We start from the raw sequence: 22,248 nt of genomic DNA, 5'->3' as shown, positions 1-22,248 counted from the left end.
CTTGAGATATTTAAAATGACCAGTGTTTTTGAGAGCAAGCAGCTGTTGTTGTCATGTACCTTCAGACACTTGTTTTGTATTCAAAATAGCCAGGGTAGTTTGTTAGGCTGCTTGACTGATAGACCTACATGCAGTCAGGGGAGAAATTAGAGTCAAATTAACTCAACCTGCAGCATTGTAGCTTACGTAGAGGAAGTGTTTACAATAATGGTTTATTTCTGATACTAACAGTGAACAAAGTATATTTAGCAATGCACTTACAATACCTAATATTTGCTGCAGGACTCCATGGAGAGGCGGGTGCCTCTGATCCATCTCAGATCCTATAACGAAAATTGTATTTGATGAGGCCCTTAGCCCTGCACACACAGAGTATACCTTGTATCCCACATAGCTGCCTGATACTACTAGACAGTTCAAGTGAAAATTAGAGATCAATTCTTGATAATTGTTCAAAGCTAAATAGATCCAGGCTTCTAGAAAGATGTATAGTAGCTCTTGGTAGCTGATTAACTGTGTCCGAGATCTAATGATGGGTGAGGAACAGAGACTACTGGTAATGTGTTCAGGAGGTACTGTCAAGTGATTGAACAATAGGTTGAAATAGGAACATTGCATCTTGCCTGGGTCATGATTTTTCAATTTCCCAACTGAACACTGGAGATTTCAAAATCTATGCTTGGATAGCCCTTGACCTGTCTCAGTGATGATTGGATCTCCTTCAAGCAATCTATACCCCTTGTTTTCTTACTGCCTTTGGTTCTGTGTTATAGTATTTGAGTCACATTCCTATGTCAAGCTCCAGCATATGAAACCAAGAATCCGTAGATGGCCATAAAGAGACTGAGAACACAGCGATGTATCTACATCAGTCTGCCTACCTAGCTAGTGTTTATATGTATCTTACACTGCCACATAGAAACAAAGATGTGAGAAGTATACAACACCTTTTGACTTTTGAACAACCTTGTAGAAATGTGTTCATTGTGGAATATAATGGATTTCTGTGTCTGCTGTCATTTTGAAATGGCCAGGTCTACTGATAGACACAGGTGTCATGTTACAGAGATTAGAAATAAATATTCCCAGTATATAGGCAGTAGGTTCTCATCTTTATATGGACCAATACTGGAAACACTATTAGAATTGTTTTTAAACCTCTAGATGTCAGTACTTCAGACTTTGTGGTATTACAAAATAGTCAGGCTCTTGAATGAGAGATGATCCCAAAATCCAATGAGTGTCATTGAGATCACAGCAACCTATTCAGTCACCATGTAGATTATTTTTCTCATTTTTTGCATGATTTGAATTATTATGTATCATTTTATGAGTTTTTGATATATATGTCAATGAATTTGAATCATACTTACTCCTCTTTCCAAACTCTTCCACATTTCATGCACACTGAGCATTGTGTCCTCATTCTTTTTAAATTTATTTTATTAGATAACTTGATACCCAAATACAATGGTATAAATGAAAACATTCCACCTTCAACCACTAATGTTTCATACTCATCTTATAATGCAAAATATACTTAGTCCATTTCTAAAAGTTCCCAAGCAGTTCAGAAGTCCAAAACTCAAATTCTCTTCTGAGTTTCAAGGCAATCTCTTAACCATGAGCTACTATAGAATGTTTTAAAATGTTATCTACTTCAAATATACAATGGTATAGAATAAACCCTCCCTGACCAAAAGTGATGGATAGGAGGAGAACAAGGAAAAACCAAACTGAGGAAGATAAAATCCACCAGGGCAGATGCTGACTCTTGGAAAGTCAGAGTCTGGCATCTGGGTTTTCTGATGACTAGAACACTTCTTCAGGTGTTTTATAGTTGACTGGTCCCCTGTATCCTTACAATATCTGTTAAATCACTTTTACTCTTTATTACAATATTTATATACATGGCCATTTTATACGAACTAACAGCTTAGGGAATAAAGACAGACCAAGGAAGACAACTTTGTTTCTTTCAGTGATTAGGCCATTAATCAGATAGGCATTCTCAGATTGTTATAGCACATACATAGTATGATTTTATATTTCACACAAGTACACTACCTATCTGAAAACTATATGCATTGATACTCTTTATCTGTATCTAACATGGAAATAATGTATGATATGGATGGATGAGAAAATGGAACCCATTACAAAGGCTAACATTTCAACACTTATTTCTTCTGATAAGGGCCAATCTTCCTTTAACTAAAATCTGTGAAATAATATCGAATCTTACCCTTGACAGATATAAGAAAATATAAAATGAGTTTACATTGTTTGTCAAGCTCACATAAAGCCACATACATATACACAGACATCTGTGGGGAGATGGGCTGTTTCCAGCAGCAGGAAATTGAATATGAATCCAGAATATGTTTCCTTCTATCAGTAAATACTTGGTAAACACAGCATAGCCTGTGTATGGTTCTGAGAACAGAAAATGATTTCCTTACATCTACATAGCCTTGATTTAGAAATAAAATGTGAACTGCAGGAAAACTCAGCAGAAAGTAGTTATTGGAGATCACAAAAATGTAATTACTAAGAAGGCAGGCCTGAGATCAGAGTTACCAGGCAACCGAGCCAGAGAGAAAGTAACATGAAAATAGGTTGGGAGGTAGAATCGTCCAATTACCAAATCGCCTGGGTATTTCCATTTCTATGAAGTGGTGGGAATGAACACACTATAGTTTCCTCACATGTCAGTGGAGAGATGCTAAGGGGAGAATCTGTCCCCAGACACTGTTTCCTGCTTTCTCCCTAAACACATAGTCTTCTCTGACTAAAGTCACATTTATTACAGTCAGCATCTGCAGACTTATAAATCTTTTTGTTTCAGTTTTGGGCCTTTGTTTTAATCTTTCTTACACATGGGTGGAATATTCTAGCTATCTAGGTATATGTTTGTGGTTTGTTCCTGTGTTTGTGTGTGTGTTGTTGCCTCCTCATCCACATACATGTTTGCTCTCTCATGTCCTGGGCTGAATGTATGAAATCAGGAAGAGGAGAATCGCATTCAATGAAGTTTAGGTGTCTCAGGGTATGATCCCACACATTGCTGTTCAGCAGTGAGGAGGCTGAGCCAGTTTCATGTTAAACTGGTCCACACAGAAAGTTTGAGGCAAGCCTGAGCTATACAGCAAGACCTTATTTCAAAAAACAGTTGTATCATAATCATGTAGGGGGCAAAGCAAGCTTAACAAATATTAAGGATAGGTATTGCATAGAAGATATTTTCTGAGAGCAAGGCAAGTAGAATAACAAAAAAGATAAAACTAAAAATTACACACATTTGTAAATTTTAAAAACACACAAATAACTCAGGGTTAAAGAAACAGTCAAGACTTTAAAAAAACACTCAGAATAAAATGAAAATTAAACACTGTGCACGAAACTCAAGATATAAATGGAAAGTGTTCCCTTTTTGTTGTTGGAATATTTTTATTTTTCTTTATTAATACATTTTCTACTCACTCGACATGCCACCCACAGATACCACCTCCTCACTCTTCCCACCTTCAGCTCTCCCTTCCAAGCCACACCACATCCCCACATCCCCCAAATCAAGGTCTCCCATGGGGAGTCAGCAGGGCCCTGCACACTGAGCCTAGGCAGGTCCAAGGCCCTCCGCACTGCACTAAGACTGCACAAGAAGTCATACCATAGGCACCGGGCTCCCAAAAGCCTGCCCATGCACCAAGGATGGATCCCGATCCCCCTGCATGGGTGCTCCCCGAACAGTTTGAGCCAAACAACCATCTTCCATATCCAGAAGGCCTAGTCCAGTTCCATGGGGGCTCCACCGCCACCAGTCCACAGTTCATGGACTACGACTAGTGTGGCCAGTCATCTCTGCATGTCTTCTCATCATGATCTTGACATCGCCAGCCTGGAGAATCCCTCCTCTCTCTCATCAATTGGATTCCCAGAGCTCAGCTGGTGCTTGGGCATGAATCTCTGCATCTGCGTCCAGCAGTCACTCATCAAAGGCTCTATGATGACAGTTAGGGTATTCACTAGACTGGTCACTAGAGTAGTCCAGTCCAGGTACCCTCTAGACCACTGCCAGCAGTCCAAGGAGGGGTCAACCTTGTGGATTCCTAAGAGCCTCCACAGCACCCTCCCTCTTCCTATTCCCATGATGTCCTCATCTTAAATGGTATCTTCCTCCCTGCCCTCCTACTATGTCTCTGTTCCAGGTCGACTCTCCCCTTTCTCTATGTTCTCATGCCCCACTCCTTGCCCTCTACCACCCCACTGCCACGCCCAGGCCATTCATGTAGATCTCATCCACTTCTCCTTTGCTGGGCTGGCCATGTGTCCCTCCTAGAGTTTTTCCCTGTTACCAGCCTCTTTGTCTCAGGGAGCAACTCAGTCTATTTGGCGCTCATGGGCTCTCTCTCAGGGAGTAGCTCTTAGTCCAACCTGGTGTTGTCAGGCTCTGTCTCAGTGAACACTTGCAGTCTCAGAGGGTGGATAGGATTTGGGGGAGGTGGGACTTGTGGGTTACAGGGTCTGATGGGAATGGTGATAGTTTGGACATGTCTGCAGGAGGCCTGCCTATTGGCTTGAGACTCAGACTGCAATGGGTGGTGGTGTGGTGGCACAGGGTTGTGCCCTTGGGCCCCCACCTAGAAAAAGACTCACCTCTTAGTCCATTGAGGCACTGACAGGCTCTGTCTCAGGGAACAGTTGGAGTCTCAGAGGGTGGGTGGGATTGCGGGGTAGGACTTGTAGGTTACAGGATCTGATGGGGGCTGTTGTTAGTCGGACCTGTCTGCGGGAGATCTACCTAGTGACTGGCTTGTAACTGGGACTGCAATGGGTGGTGGTGTAGGGGTGCAGCGTTGTGCCCCTGGGCCCAAAGCCTAGAGGCTGGGGTGTTTTGGTATGAGAATAAAGACTCACCTCTTAATCCAATTGGGTGCAGGCAGGCTCTGTCTCAGGGAACAGTTGTAGTCTTGAAGGGTGGGTGGGATTTCGGGGAGGTGGTGCTTGTGGGTTACAGGGTCTTGTGGAGAATGGTGGTAGTCCGAGCTGTCTGCAAGAGGCCTGCCTATGGGCTTGAGACTGGGACTGCCTGTGTCCTCATTCTTAAGAAACCCATCAAGGACAATTTGTGCTACTCAAATATTCTTGAATGTGTGGCTTTTAGATGTAGTGTTGTCAACCTACCATGAGCTACATAATTAATCAAAATGTACCGCCCTTCTCCCAGAAGTTATAAATTAACAATATCTTCTGAGACAAGATGACATTTTATGCTACTACCACATTCCATACTGGAATTTTGTCTGGACTGAGATTGCATCATGTCACAACTGTGAGTTCATGTATACAGCTGCCCTCCTGTACCTCAAAAATGCTCTTTTGATGTAGTCTTTTGTTGGGAGGCCCTGCTGGTTGGAGATAGCAGGACTGGTAGTCTGGAAGTGAAATATCCTATGGAGGATTACCTGAATTTGTTCTGGTTTTCTCAATATACAATTCTTTTCTTGTGATCTCATACCACATTATATATATGTATATTGTCAACATTTTCTCTATTTACAGAGAATTTTCTAAGATGTTTAGACCTCTGTACATTAGGATCATGGACATTTCTTGTGGAATGTCTAACAATTCTTTCTATCTTATTATGTCCAAGTCTGACTTATTGGATTCCTCACCTGTAAATCCCAAGCAACATTTGCCATCCCAAGTAACAGGGACTAGAAATTCCATGGCTTAGCTAAATTCCCATGTATATAAAAAAACATAGTGATATTTCATTTAATGCCATAAGTAAAACTGTAAATGAGTAATTAAACACATCATGGTATCCAAATTATGAAGTATGAAAGAAACGTGTTCATTGTCTCTATAATACCTGCTATATCTATGAGACACACTGGGCTCATTTTCTGCTCTCTTTCCATTTTCTACCCCCTGCCCATGTCACATAGGCTTTTTGCTAACTTCTGAACCCACTGAGTTCTGTATAAGTATATTCTCTTTGTTGTTTTCCTCAACTAATAATTCTCCTATATCCTGTGAGATGTAAGATGTTCTTTTTACTACTCTGGTTCTTCAGAATTTCATTCTTTCTCATTACTTCAGAGATTGCCCAAATTGCTGGAGAGCCAGTACAGAACCACAAGAGAGAGACTCAAGTGGGTCTGTATATATCAGATTATACAGACTGATCAATTCTGACATCCTGTAAAACATCACACCTACCACCATGCTTGATGTACATATCCTGTCCTCAGGGGCCATATTGCCTGCAAGAAAAGACCTGGGTTCACACCACCCCCATGACACTATTCATCTTTGGAACTCTGAATGCTAATGATCTCATGTCCTCTATAAAACAAATATATCTATATTATGCATAGATAAGTAGTAGAACATATGTTTAGCCAGGCAAGAAAGATTTACCCAAAAATTATTATCCTAAATTTTACTGTATTCTACTTGGGATATTTTGAGGACTATATTTTCCCTGTAATAACTATGACAGTTTCTGTGTTCTTAATATTTTCTAGAGAATGAGTGAAGCACAGAGAGAGCTTCAAACCAAAGCCTTTTTTTAACTTAAGAATGATTTTATTCACTTTACATACCAACCACTGATCCCACTCTCAAGCTTCTTCCCACTCCCCCCAGCCTTCCCCACTGACCCATCACCCATCCCTTCCTCAATAAAGGTAAAGGTTCACATGGGGAGTCAGCAAATCCATGTACATTTAGACAAGGCAGGACCAAGCCCATCCTCACTACATCAAGGCTGAGCAAGGTATCCCACCGTAGCTGGCTCTTAAAAGCCAGCCTATGTACCAGGGATAGTTCCTGATTCCACTACCAGGGCCCCCTCAAACAGACCAAGCTACACAACTGTGTCCCTTAGGCAGAGGGCCTATTCCAGTCCCATATAGGTTCCACAGCTGTTGATCTAAAGTTTGATTTTTTGGGGGGTGTTGGAATTGGTGGAGGCATGATGTAGATGTTATCTCTCTCATTTCTATGTTGGCCTAAAACACTGAAACTGAGATGCTTCATGGACAGAAGATAAATTTTCAATCTTTAATTCCTATGCTTTTTCATTAAATGCTAAAAATTAATTCTCCAAATCTGATTAGTATTAAAAAATTACTATATTATTCAGTTTCTATTCAGTGCTTTACGAAAGAGAAAGTGACAATTTATTATGTGAAATGTATTGGATACATTTGATGTCATTTGTAATGAACAAATACATATATAAATTATTCTAAGATATGGCTCTGGTCAGGCTTGCAGTTGTTGTTTGGTTTATAACTCTAACATAGACAATCATATTTTCATATCATTATTTTCTGTTTATTTGCATTGAGTTCAAATGAAAGGAAAAATTTCTACTGTAGATTTTGTTGTCATTCTTTCTTTTTTACTTGCACTTCGGTAGAATTCCCAGAAATCATGAATGACTGTGTTCAGATGGGTACTCTGAAAGTGAGCAGCACATGGATCCAAAAGTTAAAAATTAACTTGATTTTATTTAAGACATCCTAGAGAAGAGTAGCTGTATCTAAAGAGACACGCAAAACTCCTTAGAGACTTGGATACTCACGGAACCTTCCCTCCTAGTCATCCAGCAGGATTAAGATAATATATGAACCTCTCCAAACACATTATCTCTTTAGATACACTTACAAGGAACTCATTGGTGTCTTTGATAATTATCAACTGGAAAATTATGAAAAAGTGCTTGGCTCCCAAAGCTAGCTCTGTCATCATGACTGTGGCTGAGATAAAAATTGCATTTCTGTAGGGAGTTGAGGTCATAGATCTATGAACCATTATCTTAGGGTTGGACTCGCTCTCTCATTCATAGTATTGGCTGTCATGTCAGGAACTATACCCTGAGCTGAAGATTCTGCATAGTGTTTTCATCCTCAAAGACAAAGAAAGCCAGGAAGAGAGGTATGGTAAGTGCACACCTCTTAAAATTGATTCTTGGTAGAGACAGAAGAGTAGAGATTCAGCCAAGAGACAGGGAGACTTTCTGGGATATAGGCCAAGTTAGTAATGAGAAGACATCCCTGAACTTATTCTAACTCTTGATGTAGCAAAAGTGTAACTAAATTCTCTCTCAGGCTGCCTATTGAAAACTGTGACACCTGATAAAATCTGATTTCCAAGGTGCTTCATGATTATGTTAATTACATCATTCAGACTTCTGTTAATTGTACACATGAATCACAGAATAATTTTGCAGTATTACAATTACAAATTTTGGAAAATGACTTTGTGTATATAAATAAACCTTAGAAATGGAACTAAGAAAATCATCTAATCCTAAGAAGGAGCTAGGATCTAACCCTGCTTGGAGGAAATACTTCTAGGCAGTACTAAATCTGTGACTGGGCAAGACCTTGTCTTCCTAACAGTCCCTGTTTTCCATCTTGAATTTGAAAACACTATGTTAAAGTAAAGATGGCAATGTCAGTGTGAGTCTTTCAAAATTCTGTTCTAGCACACATGCAGTTTCTGTCATTTCCCCTTGTTTCATAATATTCTGAGGTCACTTCAATCTCATGATGGCTTGGACCCATTTTACTGCTGAAATTTCTAGAATTTAGAGCCTCATACACATCAGGCAAGAGCTTAAACTTAGGTTACAACTATAGCCCATGCCATATTTACCCTTTGTCCTTCTGTTACACAATATATAAAATTTCATTTTTTAAGAAGTCTATCTATGTGTTTATGATTTCATGTTTGGAAGTTGTTTGTAAGTCCTGATGTATTTCTAGTAATTTGACTTGACCAAGGCATTAGTAAATAAGGGTTTTAAATGACAATTAATTATAACCTAATGTCCTGCTGTGTACATCCATCTCTGTTTCTGTGAGAAAGAGCTCTCTTGTGTTCAGGAGAGCATGAACTGATGTGAGAGTTTTGAGATAGACCCTCCCACTCATCTGAAATTCTCAGGGAACACTATGCTTTCTTGTCAGCCTGACGCAGAAATCTAACTGATACTGTCCATTCCCTACTGTTTGAATTGTAACTATGAGCTCCCAACTCCAGATTTTTATAAGAATTTTAGAGATTGAAATCGAGTTCTAATTCTCCTAAGGCAAGAACTGTAACAGCTTAACTGTCTCCATTGGTCACTCCTGATCATATGGTAAAGATAAAATCCTGGATATTTTCTCTTTTCTTTGTATCATTCCTTCTTTCTCTTCAGTGACTGGGGGTTCTGGTACTTATGGAAGATTCTCCAACACAAAGTGCATTCCACTGCTGTACATTGCCTTCAAGGTATCTTTGAGATTTTGGCATCTCTTGTGTTAAAACAGATAATTCATTGAATTTGTGTATTTGTTTATATCTACACAGATCATAAACGACAGTCACCTCATTATGTCACACATAGATCAGGTAACTGAACATTGGCTTGGTGTCAATGCCAGGAATCCATGGAGTGAGGTGGGAAGACTATTGTACATTCCAGGCCAGCCTACATTCCTGAAGAAGAGCCTATATGAAGACACATGCAACCAATGGAAAAAGATTTCATTAACTAGCTTCCTTTCGATTTCAGTCATCACATCAAAACTAGAGCTCTATTGGGTTATGGGCAGGAGTGGAAATTATTAGAGGTTGGTTCATGTCTCTGTTAAGCATTGAAAGACTAGAAAACTGCTTCCATGTATTGAGCTTTGCATAATTTGAATTTTAGCCCAAGATGTCTTTTCAAAGTGTATTTCAGTGCATGTGAGTATTGTCAATGTACTTCTGATTGATTTACATTGTTGTATAGGATGGCATTGCATAAACATTAGTCAATTGCTGTTCTGCTAAAGTACAGGTTTGTATTTATTTGTCTTCAAGTCAATCATTAGATGTAGATTCTGAGCATTATCTATGAAGGCTCATTTAATCTGTAAAAGCTAAGTTTTCTACATGAAGATATACATCTGTTTTGCATATTCTTGGGCTCTCATTTGGGAAATTGTGTGAAGCAATGTGATCACCATAGCCAGAATTCTTGTTTCATCCGCATGCTTGCCAAGAGCTAGTGTTTCCTATGACTTGTGTTTCACCTTTCTACTGTTGATTGATGCATCAGATAATAGATCAGTTAGGAACACTGGGCATTCTTGCCCTATATATCATTTACATAGTATTGCCTCCTTCTCACTAATTTGTGTTAGAATCATTCACATGTTTTCTCTCCATTGTGTTAGATAGCAAGTCTTTTTATAGAATGTTTCACTCCTCTCTCCACAAATTAACTCTGCACCACCCTTGTTCCATGTGTATGTGTAAAGGGTAGAATTTAGGAGTTATCTCTTAAATATCACATTATCTAATTAATCACTTTCATCTAATGGTTAGTGCTACATAATAAACCTAATTATCAAAGAATAGAAAGATAGTGTCTTTCCTGTTGTAATATTTCAACTTTAATGTTAATAAAAATATGGGAAATGTAATTAACAATGGATTTCTTCCTTGGAGAAGAGGACAAGAAAAAAACATTGTCTTCAATATGGATGGACTTGTAAAATTGAGCATTCTTTTATTTTAACTCAGTGGTCATTGCTTCTATCAGGACAACTTTGCCCTATTCTTAGTACAGACTTTTTGAGGAACATAATGGAAATTTGCCCCACAAATATGTGCATTTGAAGCCATCAGCAGTTCTTACTGACTGATGTAATTGGCATAAAAATAACTGTGAGAGGTGGTGTGGACAAGATCGTGTTGTACAGAACACCTTGGGTTTTCAGTCTTTAATATTATTCTTATGCATTTGTGACATCAGGCACATAGGACCATCTTAGATATAAAAATACAATATTTTTTCTCTGAGAAGGACTGCTTGCATAATTTGAAGTAAATTTTGCTCAGTAACAAAATGGACCCCAGGAATTTGGGAATAGGAATAATATTCTTGATAGAGAATACAGTTGGAATTCTGGGAAATGTCTCTTTTCTTTCCTACTACCTAGTTATTTATTTCAAGAAACACATGGTAAAGCCCTTGGATTTAATTCTCATGCATCTGATCACAGTGAACTTATTGATCATTCTCTCTAAAGGAATGGGCAACACAATGACAGCCTTTGGGTTGAAACATTTCTTCAGTGATTGGAGTTACCAACTTTTTATATATGTGCTAAGAGTTTTCAGGAGCGTGTCTGTTGCCACATTCTGTCTCTTGAGTGTCTTCCAGGCCAGCCTCATCAGCCCTAGAAACTCCTGTTGGAAGAATTCTAGAGCCAAATGTCCCAAGGACATTGGCATCTACATTTTTCTCTCCTGGGTCTTGTACATCATGGTAAATGTTCTTTTCCCTTTGTACATGTCCATAAAATTAAGAATGAAAAACATAACAAAAGAGATAGATTTTGAATGCTATACTGATGCGGGTCATGATAAAATCACAGTCTCCTTATATATAGCTTTTTCTGTGTTTCCTGAACTTATATATTCTGTCCTCATCACCTGGTCCAGCAGTTCAATGATTGTCGTTTTGTATAGGCACAAACAGCGAGTTCAACACATTCGAAGTCCTTGTGCTTTCCACAGTAACTCCACCGAGTCTACAGCCACCAAGAACATCTTTGTCCAAGTGATCACCTTTCTGGCTTTTTATACCCTCTCTACCATCTCACATTGCTGCAGTGCTCTATTGTCTGGTCAAAATTGGTGGCTGATGAAAATCACAATCATTATATCCTTGTCTTTTCCCACTTTGAGCCCCTTTGTACTTATGAGTAAATCAGCCCCTTTCTCTAGGCTCTATTGAAAAATGATACAGAATACTCTAATATTATTACAACTACTTGAATTGCATGCTTTTTCAGAATCTGATTTTTGAAAAAGGAAACAATACACAAATTCTTTGGGGAAGACCTTTTTCTATATGAAGTAAACCTTAAGGATTAATCAGGTTTCTTCCACTGATGGAACTTTCATACAGTTTTATCAAAATTCTTGGCATCCAGGCCTTTTCACCCTTTATATGAAATATTTCACAGCCTTTCTCGGGTCCAGGCTGCCTTGAGGAGTACATGTTCAGTATGTTTTCAACATATTATCCCAACGTTTATCATCAGGCATTCTGATACATAACATTCAGAATGTTCTGTACATATAATATATATCCTATGGAAATTAACCTCCACTTCCACAAGACTATACAATCACATCTACTATTTAACCCATAAACTTTCAACACAAAATGCCTTGCTCAGTTCACATCCGTTCCAGTACCTCAGTGCCACAAACTCTTGTTATGGATAAGCTCCTGATCACTTTGCCTGTAGTTGCTCCAGAGGTACAAGCCACAGTCTACCATGAGCCAGGTCATAGTTACACTCTACCACATATGAAAGTTGGAATCACACCTCTCATAGGACTAAGTAAAAACATGTGGTTGAGAAAGAGTAAAGACATCTTCATACGGCTGTGACTGGAGATTTAGAGTAACAGTTAAAGCAAGTCATGCCACTCTTCTACACATGCAGCAACCTATTCAGCACTCTTTTTAGGTTAATCAGGAATACCTTCCTCCTATGTTCCTCTACCCTCAATGGTATAACATTCCATGCAGTAGAAGATGCTGCCACATTTTGATATTTATTATGGGTTCAAACGTCTGTTTGAGCTAGTTGCATAAAGAGCAAACAAGTCTTGGAAATTCCAGTAGCAACCCAGATTCCCAACAATGTCAGTGACAATTCCAGTAATTGTCTGAAGGTGGATGAAGATAGGAAGAAAGTGACAGCTGGGTGGTGGTGGCTCATGCCTTCAATCCCAGCACTCAGGAGGCAAAGCCAGATCTCTGTGAGTTCAAGGCCAGCCTGGTTTACAGAGCAAGATCCAGAACAGGCATCAAAACTACACAGAGAAACCAGAGAGAGAGAGAGAACATGAAAAGGAGTTACTTGATACACTGGAGGACTAATTTGCAAAGAGGTGAGTTTATTCATGAGTTGCTGTGAAAGTTCCACATTTCTGACAGGAGTTAGGAGCCCAGATTCTAACCTGCAAGAACTCAACCATGATCCACTTCTTCTAATAGTGTCCTACTTACTGATGTTTCCATTTCATCCTAAAACAGTAGCACTCCAACATTTAAAAGACATTTATTTGGGGGGGGGGATTTTCATTCTGTGTCATTTTAAGAAATGGGTCCTAGTAGGAGAGGAAGGACATCCAAGGGAAGACAAATGAACAACAACAGAGTGAAGCAGGGTAGCATAGAGATCCTGTGTGTGTTTAAAGTCCCCATAAACATTTCAGTTGCTATGCTTATAGGTAGGTGTTTAAAAGGCTTCCAAAGAATTTTGAAAAATGTATGAAAAGTGAATGATTTTTCCTTTGGGGTTGTTTGGCATAGATAAAACAAGAATTTTCCTAAAATACTTTATTACAGGTTGGTGCAGAGCAGGTAGATGAGATATATGAATGAGAGAAAATGGACATTCCACAAATGTCCATGCCTAAGGATGACATGGATCAGGTCTAAGCTTCTTGGAATGAATAAAGCAGTTGCACTAGAAGTATCATAAGATGGATGGGTATGCAAATTATGCAAAAATATCTGCAATGAAGTGAGTAATGATGGCTGGCAGGAAAATTATAAAGTCAATGGGTATAGAACTAGCCAGAGTTCCCCAAACAATGGAAAACAAATGTCTCAGATACATGAAAATATTATTTCACATTCTTAGCCAGCAGAGAAATGCAAATTAAAATTACTTTGAGATTTCACCTTATTCCAGTCTGAATGTCCTGGATCAATAAAAAAATGATCACAAATGTTGGTGAGGATGCTCCAAAAGGAAACACTTCTTCACTATGTTTATGCATGCAAAGTGCATGCATGTGTAGTCACATTAGAAAACAGTATAGATGTTCTTCAAAAGGTTACAAGTACATCTACCACATGATCCAGCCTTGACATTTTTGGCAATTTATCTAAAGGACACAGTATCCTACTACAGAGATATTTATCCATTCATGTTCTTTGCTGCTCTACTTACAACATTGCAGAAGTGTAAAAAACTTAGTATATCATCAGCTGATGAATGGATAGTTAAAATGTAACACATTTGTAAAATGGAATGTTATTTTCCCACTAAGAAAAAAATTATAAAATTTCCAAAAAATAAATGAAGTTGAAAGCAATCACTCTGTCTGAAGTAACTGAGATACAGAAATAAGAACATGGCATGTTTTTTCCCATATTTAGATGTTAGCTTTGAATCTCCCTATGTGTATTATGATATCTGGGATTATTTTGTTCTTTCTTACAATTCCTTTTTTTTTTTGTCTAACAGACAAAAGGCAGGGCCATCTGTGGAAGGGGAATGTTAATTTAAAAATACTTTCATCAAATTGACATGTAGGAAATATATGGGATATTTTCATTATCAATGATTGCTGTGGAAGAGGCTACCCCTGAGCCAAATGTCATGGGCTGTGGAAGAAAGCAGAGAGAGGAAGCCATTGGGATTAAGCATGAAGCAGTATTCCTTCAATGGCTTCTGATTCAGTTTCTACCCTAGGTTCTTGCCTTGAGTTCCTTTCTTGGTGTTCCTCTGTGATGGATAGCAACCTGGAAATATAGGATGAAATAGACTTTCCCTCTCCAAGGTACTTTTGGTCATATCTTTATCACAGCAATAGAAACCTATCAAATAAATAAATTCTTACTGGGTTCATGGAATATAGCTATGGTAGACCTACACATCTTGGTTTGTGGAATATTGAAGGAGGAGTTTGGAACTTCAGGCTATAAAAGCCTTTGAGTGCTTAGAGCTTATAGGCTGTTCTGTGCTAGCTTGTAAAATAAGAATTGCAAGAAATTTCAGACAATGAAGTCCTGGATTATGAAAAATCAGAGGGAAACAAAGACTTTACAATGGCAGTTTGTGTAATTTTTTTTAAATTAAGACCTCAGTTAGCCTTTGTCTCTCCCATTATATGATATATATTACATATATTACATGTAATTATAATATATATTACACTAGCATGTTTTATGAGACTTTTAAAAAGTCTTTAGTGTTAGGTATCCTTTACTCTATTCCCTACACTATTCTGCCCTCCTATGTCCCTCCCCATCAAGTCCTACTATTATAATTTCATTTTAATCCACCATAAGAATGTATATTATTTTTCCTTCTTTGGAAGATCCATTGCTCTTCCTTGGACTCTAACCAGATACTTAAGCACTGTAGATATTAAAAATACAACACACATATCTAAAGCTTAAAAGCTAACACCCACATAGAATAGAAAACATGCTATGCTTGTCTTTCGGGGTGATTGTTTCCAGCTCCATTCATATGCCTGAAATTTTTCATAATTTGTATTATAGCTGAATTTCCCATTATGTAAATGTATCACCCTTTCATCATTCATTTATTGATTGGTGGATATCTAGGTTTCTTTTCAATATGGCTGTTAGCTATAGAAAAACAATGAAAATAGATTAACAATTATGTAGGATGATTTGGTATATGGTCAAGAGCGATATAGCTTGATATTTTGACAAATCAATTTTCAGCTTTTTGAGGAACATCAACATTATTTCTATAGTGGTTGCACCAGTTTGAATGGCCAAAATCAATAAAGAAACATTCCACTTTCTACAAACCATCACCAGTATCAGTTTAGAATAAATCATGAACACAAGACATATTACCAGATTGCTTTTGAGCCTTTATTGCCATTACTGTCTTAGACTGCTCCATCTTAAAACATCACACCTTCATGTACTGGGAATGACATAGAAGGATAACTTAAATACTATAGAACTGCAGGCTATAACAAACAAATACAAATAGACTGCTTCAAAAAGACCCCAACATCACTGAAGTCTCCCAAAGCCTTCCCAGGCATAGCTTTAGAAATGTGCAGCCAGCCAATTGCTTAGTTTGGAAATTGAAAAACAATGAACTGGCTACTGGATGCCATAATCCGATGTCAACCATGTGCCTAAGCCCTTGACATCATATTCTGAAGGTATGTATGCCAGTGTCCTTCTCCGAGTAGCTCCTTATCCTTACATGACTGTGTTAGATCTCAAAAGCAGTTGTCTGCTACCAAGAGCTACAATATCTTCTCACTGGTGTAGGTCTTTTTTGTTGTGAAAAGGAAGATGGCAAGCCTTGTTCCCAAGCTTTCACTAAGAGCATCTAGTATTATCGATGAAGCATGGGAAGCAGGCAGGGTGTGGTGGGAAGCAGCCTCTACATTGGGTTGCAGGGCTATGGGCACCCAGAGTATGGCTTTCCTCAGAGTTTTTAAGACTTCTTATAAGAGATGGACAAATCCACAGGCATTGTGACAGGATTGGCCATTTTAAGAATACTTCAATATATGGTCTATCTGCTGTTACTGTTCACAATAGGCCTTCATTGTGAGCACCTACTTTAAGCAAGCTAATATGTTACAGATAGATAATTTGAATCTTTCTTTTCATTCTAAAGTGGCTACAGGACTATCAACCAAATAGCTTGACTAACTGCAGTGGCTCTTTTGAAGCCCAGATGTCTTAAGTAACTTACATGGCAGTCATAGTTGCTTCCTGTCAACCTATATGTTTGGCCATCTATGTGTACTATACAAAAAATGTATAATGATTCATAGAAATGATATGGAGATGGAAAAATGAGTGACCTAATTACTACTGTCCTTATGTCCCCTTCAATGAGGTCAAGCAAAATTTACAATCTTCCATATATGTGATCAGAGAAAATTTCATCACATTATATTATTTACATGAGGTATTAGCACAATTACAGAACATCTTTCTCTTACAGCCCAGAAAGTCTTTCTTTCCTTTGGTTGAATCTATACTGCATCTGTTTCCATGCCAGAGTCACCTTTACAGGCATGGATATTTATCAGTATTTCCTTCCCTGCTGATTTCTTCTTCAACATCAAAATACAGTAAGCTAATCTGGCTCCTTTTCCATGAAGAGCATTTAGCTCATGGTATAGAGGAGACACCATTCTCGGAAGCCTGCGGGAGAGGGTGGCAATACAAGTCTGAGATATAGGCCTGTGACTGTGACCTCTCCTCCCTCCAGAATCACAATTTTGCAACTTTACCTGATGTGCCGATGTCATCTCTGAATTTGGGAATCTAGGACTTCTGTGAAAGTTTTTCAGTTTCTAATTACCAGAACCAATTATGACTGTCTTCACTGTGTATCCAAAGAGATAGACTGAAGAGGTTCATACATTCTCATGATTTCTAAGGGGAGACACACCTTTTTTGGACATCATGGAGAATATAAAAGTCTGATGTTTGAATGTTTTGCAGAGACATCTATGTGTCTCATGAAACTCCAGGCCATTATATATATCAAAGAGCCCAAAATCAAGATAATTATTAATTTCCACACCCCACAACTGCCTTATTTTAGAGCACTCAGGAGAAAAGAGTTTGTCAAAAGTTCAGGAATATCTTCTGAAATATGGGTGAAAGGAAAAAAATTGCTGTCATAATCTGCACTAGAAGTTACTGTGCTCATTCATCAATGTAAAAGGACAATTCCCAGTTTCATATGGAAAAAAAATCCAGGATAGCTCTAGCTCTCTTCACTCCCATCTCACCCCTGCTCGTCCATTCTTACTGGAACCCGTTTCCACATGAGACGGCCCCTGTCCTTACCACCCTTCACTAAACAATTATCATTGCTTTTTGGAAGAGAACTCATGAGTAGAATTGTTCTGAGCAGAACAACTGTGAAAAATTGTGAGTTGTCTGGTTTTTGCTTGTTGATTTTTAAATATTTTTGTTTATATTTGAGTTAACACTGTAATTACATCATTTCCCCTTTATCATTCTTCCCCAAAAATTTTCCCTTAAACTTACCTGTTCTGTACTTTAAATTAATTACCTCTTTGTTCAATAATTGCTATTATATAATATATACACAAATACATTACACAATACAACCTGAGAATTGTCTTTATGACCTATCTCCCAGAGATGTTAGTGAAAATTCTCCGAATTTGACTTTGAGGGTCTTCTGAGGTATTCTTTTTGGCTTAGTAGTTTATATGGGTTCAATTATCCACAGTTTATTTTTTCAGTAGTAAAATGTATGGTTTCACAACTGCCTTGTAGCTGAAGAGAGAGAGTTAATATTTGGATAGGGTAAAATGAAAAAGCTCACTTTGAGGCTTTGGTTGTGTATTCAACTGACTGCTCTACTATAGTTGCCCCATAGCCTAGCCTCAGCTGCAAACATTGTACCGGACACCACAAGACAATGCACAGTACACAGACCACACCTCAGTTTTTCTGTGAATTGTATTAGTTTGAAAAGAACTCAGCAAAGGATCTCAAAATAGGAACTGAAGCAGAGACCATGGGGAATGCTATTACTGACTTGCTCTAACTGCTTCACTCTGACCACTTTTTTATATTATTCAGGATCACATGCCCAAGGATGACACTGACTACAGTATGCTGAGTTATTCCACATGAACCATCAATCAAGAATGTGTGATGGTGTCATTTTCTCTATTGATATTCCCTCTTGTCAGATGACTCTGCCAAGATGACAAAGAAACCCACAAATGATAACTTATATACTTCACTAACAATCATATTGATATTGAACCAATAAACTTTATGTGTTCATGTATTTCTAAGATCTCATATTAATAACAGCACAACAAATTAAAGCATTTGAACTTTTAATAGTCCAGAAGTCTGAAAATGACAACATTTGAAAATTCCAAATTCTCTTTAAAATCTCAATGGTTTCATAAATGTCCAATGTCTCCCAATTCTGTTGTCAGTAAAATGAAAAAAGACATAATTTTTTGATTATGAGGGTGAATATGCACTCTCTCTGTACCAAGCTTTAGCTGTTCTCCATGACCCTTTTATGCCTTCAAGATCAGTAACATGTAGAAGAATTGTATACATTACCAAATTTAGCTAGCAGCATTAGATAAAGACTTTGCCCATGCTGGACCAGAGCTTCTAGATTCTGACCTTGAATAAGTTCTCACAAAACATTTCTCCCCTCTGAGTCTCTTTTTAATCCCTCCATTTTAATTTCTTGGCCCCAGATAACTAACATCTATTGGACCAGAAAAACAAAGATTTTACTTCGGTGGCCCTAGTCTCTTGTACCTATAAACTAGTTCTTCATCCCTAGATGTCTAGAAAAACAGATTAGAATTAAATGTAGCATAAGAATAACCATGATAACAACTCTACTACCTTTTAAAACTTTACAAGCCAGGACTCCATCATCTGCACTGTTTTTTGCATTATCTTCCAAGTTCCCACAAAAGCTTATTAACCTCCAAACATTTAACGACTTTTCCAGCCCAAAGTTTCAAAACCTTTAGATTATGTGTATACAATGGGGAAATCATGGTTTTTATAGTTTTTGTATTACATATATTTGGTTTTGTATTTTGTTTATTTTTTTACATGTATTTGTATTACATGTTTTTCTTTTGCATTACATGTGATTTGGAACACGTTACCTCCAAATAATCAGAGTACACTGTAATCTTCTCCAAAATCTAGTATCACATATTCCATAGCTTGATACCCTCTTAATAACTCAGATATTCTCTGAACATCCTTTTTTGCTTATGTATTCTCTCATCACCAAAAATAAATTAATTATTTAAAACCTAATGTATCAACACACACCTGTAGTTAGTTGTATCAGGATTCCATATTTGAAGAAGTTTATTTGATTCAACCAATTTCTTTCATATTAAGTTATTCATAGTATATTTATGCCAGTAATCAAGTTATATATCACATTAGTGTTTCATATGTCTGTACAAGGGAAATCTTCAGCACTATATAAAGAGTTATTGGTTCTCCAAAGAATACAACACAGCCTAGAGACTTAAACTTGTGACTTAGAGAATATAAGTACCACTTTGTAGTGATCTCTAATGATTTTTCTACATTTCTTCTTTGGAATGATAATTGTAACTACTTTCAGCACCTTTGGTAGGTTGAGTTTAACTCGTGGCTCTTCAATAGAACTGGCTTAAAGAGATAAGATTCTTGAGTATGAATAACATCATTTAATACTTGGGAAAGAGAAGAGAGTATGAATATTCCAATGGCAACTGATCCCTTGGGGCCACCATTCTTAATCTCAATTGATTGGTGAGAGTCATGTGTACACAAGCATCTGGCTACTTCTAACATAACGGCGCTGGGAAAAGAAAATGTCATACAGAAAATTGTCTAACACTTTGCCCGAGATGAAGATATTAACTTGTCTCCTGCTGTATTAAAGCTTTTTGTTCATCCATTCCATAGACTGACACTGTCTTTGTCTCCCAATGATCTTTATAACACAAAATAAGACAGAAAATTCAAAGCAAAATCTGTGTGCATAAGACATAAAAGTAACCGTGAAGAAATCTAAAAAAGTTATTTCTTAACATCAGCCACCACTCGGTTTCCACCGTGTTTGCTTCTATCAGACTCAACCTATGCTGAGATAACTTAGTTAACCACGTTGTGGAAAATGACTTTGAAGAGCTGAGATAAACTCATTACTTTTACTCATGAACTTGTATATAAGAAAACATTTTAAAAAATGCTAAACGGGGGGCAGTGGCGCACACCTCTAATCCCAGCCCTCGAGAAGCAGAGTCAGGCAGAACTGCCAGCCTGGTCTAAAGAGTGAGATCCAGGACAGGCACCAAAAACTACACAGAGAAACTCTATCTTGAAAAACAAAAACAAAAAAAAGTAAAAAAAAAAATGTCATTTATTTATAATATAACAGCAACTATATTAATTCAGCTCTGATGCTGATAATATTAAGGATAGTTACTGCAAAACCCAATACATATAAGAGGGCTCCGTCATCATTTTCATGTTGATATTCTGATGGACATAGGTGATTAACAAATAAATAAGATGCAAAAATAAGCAATCCACACACCTATGAAACAATCACTGGCTTTTTTATATTACCTATGCTGAATAAGCAGAATCTGAGAACAATGAAGCTACAATTCATTAGAAAAGGGCACAAAGTGGGAAAACACATAGAAATAATGGCTGTGATGTTCATCAACAACAAATTGGGTTTAGACAGAACAGCAATGAAACCTTGTAATATAGAGGAAAGGGTATAAAAAGCTATATAAGAAGACACCAGAACCAGGATGCTCTGTGTGGCTCTAGCCTCAGGGGAGGTTCTGAGGGAATCTTGAGTGGTCCGAATGTGTTGAATGTGCTGCTTGTGTCTGTACAGAATGGTAATCATGGAGCCACTAGACCAGATGATGAGCACAGAAAACACGACTTCAGGGAACACCAGCAATGTTGTGTACAGTGATTCTACAATTTTATCACGACCCCAAGAGGAGCAGTATGCAAAATCTCTTTTCTCTGTTGCATTTTTATGACTCCTTTTGATATGCACAAACACAGGGAAAATGAAATTTATGGCACTGTGCAGCACCCAGCAGATAGAAATACAGAGGCTGATGTAGTTTGGAGATTTGAATTTAAAATTCTTCCAAAAGGATTTATAAGGGCTGATGGTGATGGCCTGATAGACACTCAAGAGGCATGTAGTTCCCATAGACATGCTTCTGCCAAGTCTTTGAATATATAAAAAAAGTTTGCACATAAAATCATTGAAGAATTGTTTCATCCCAAAAGCTGCCATTGTATTGGGAACTCCTTTAGAGAGAATGATCAAAAAGTTGGCTGTGATTAAATGTGTGAGGATCAAATCTGTAGGCTTCAATGTATGTTCATTATAGTAAATAATTATATAGTTTAAAAGAAGGGCAAGATTTCCTAGAATTCCAACTGTACTTTGTGTTAAGAACATTATTCTTATTGTAAAATTCCTCAAGTCCATTTTGTCATTTAACAACTTTTTCTTTAAGTTATAACAACAATTACATCTCTGAGCAAAATGATGAATTCAATATTTTGTTGCCTAGGATATCAATATGGGGAGAATCACTTGAGTTCAGGGAAATAAGCCAACCTGTGCAGTGTAGCAAGATTCCGCCTAAAATGCCAAATATTTTGGCAAAAATAATTACTCTCATTAGGACTGCTTTTAGTCTGCAAAGGCACACTTTTATAAAGTAAATACCCAATTGTCTTTCTTTGAATATTCAGCATTTAGAACACAGCATTATTACCCTGGCAAAAGCATTGACTCTTCTCAGAAAATGAAGAGAACACTAAATTGTCTATTTTAAGGATAA

The 22,248-nt window shown here is 37.7% G+C and overlaps 2 protein-coding genes across 2 annotated transcripts; one reads left to right on the top strand and one right to left on the bottom strand.

The window, feature by feature from the left end:
* Positions 1 to 10,879: 10,879 nt before the first annotated feature.
* Positions 10,880 to 11,794, top strand: LOC114686097 (vomeronasal type-1 receptor 2-like). Its single transcript, XM_028860729.1, has one exon. The coding sequence runs from the start codon at positions 10,901 to 10,903 to the stop codon at positions 11,792 to 11,794; it is 894 nt and encodes a 297-aa protein (XP_028716562.1). The 5' UTR covers positions 10,880 to 10,900.
* A 9,163-nt stretch (positions 11,795 to 20,957) lies between these two features.
* On the bottom strand, positions 20,958 to 21,890 carry LOC114686096 (vomeronasal type-1 receptor 4-like). The gene has a single exon (XM_028860728.1). The coding sequence runs from the start codon at positions 21,888 to 21,890 to the stop codon at positions 20,958 to 20,960; it is 933 nt and encodes a 310-aa protein (XP_028716561.1).
* Positions 21,891 to 22,248: the final 358 nt, after the last annotated feature.

The sequence above is a fragment of the Peromyscus leucopus genome, chromosome 1, assembly GCF_004664715.2.
Source record: "Peromyscus leucopus breed LL Stock chromosome 1, UCI_PerLeu_2.1, whole genome shotgun sequence".
NCBI lineage: Eukaryota > Metazoa > Chordata > Mammalia > Rodentia > Cricetidae > Peromyscus > Peromyscus leucopus.
The sequence above is the reverse complement of the archived record's forward strand: the minus strand, read 5'-3'. Positions and strand labels throughout refer to the sequence as shown.

Coding starts and splice junctions, on each gene's coding strand:
- LOC114686096 (XM_028860728.1), bottom strand. CDS start 21,890: ATGGACTTGAGGAATTTTACAATAAGAATAATGTTCTTAACACAAAGT.
- LOC114686097 (XM_028860729.1), top strand. CDS start 10,901: ATGGACCCCAGGAATTTGGGAATAGGAATAATATTCTTGATAGAGAAT.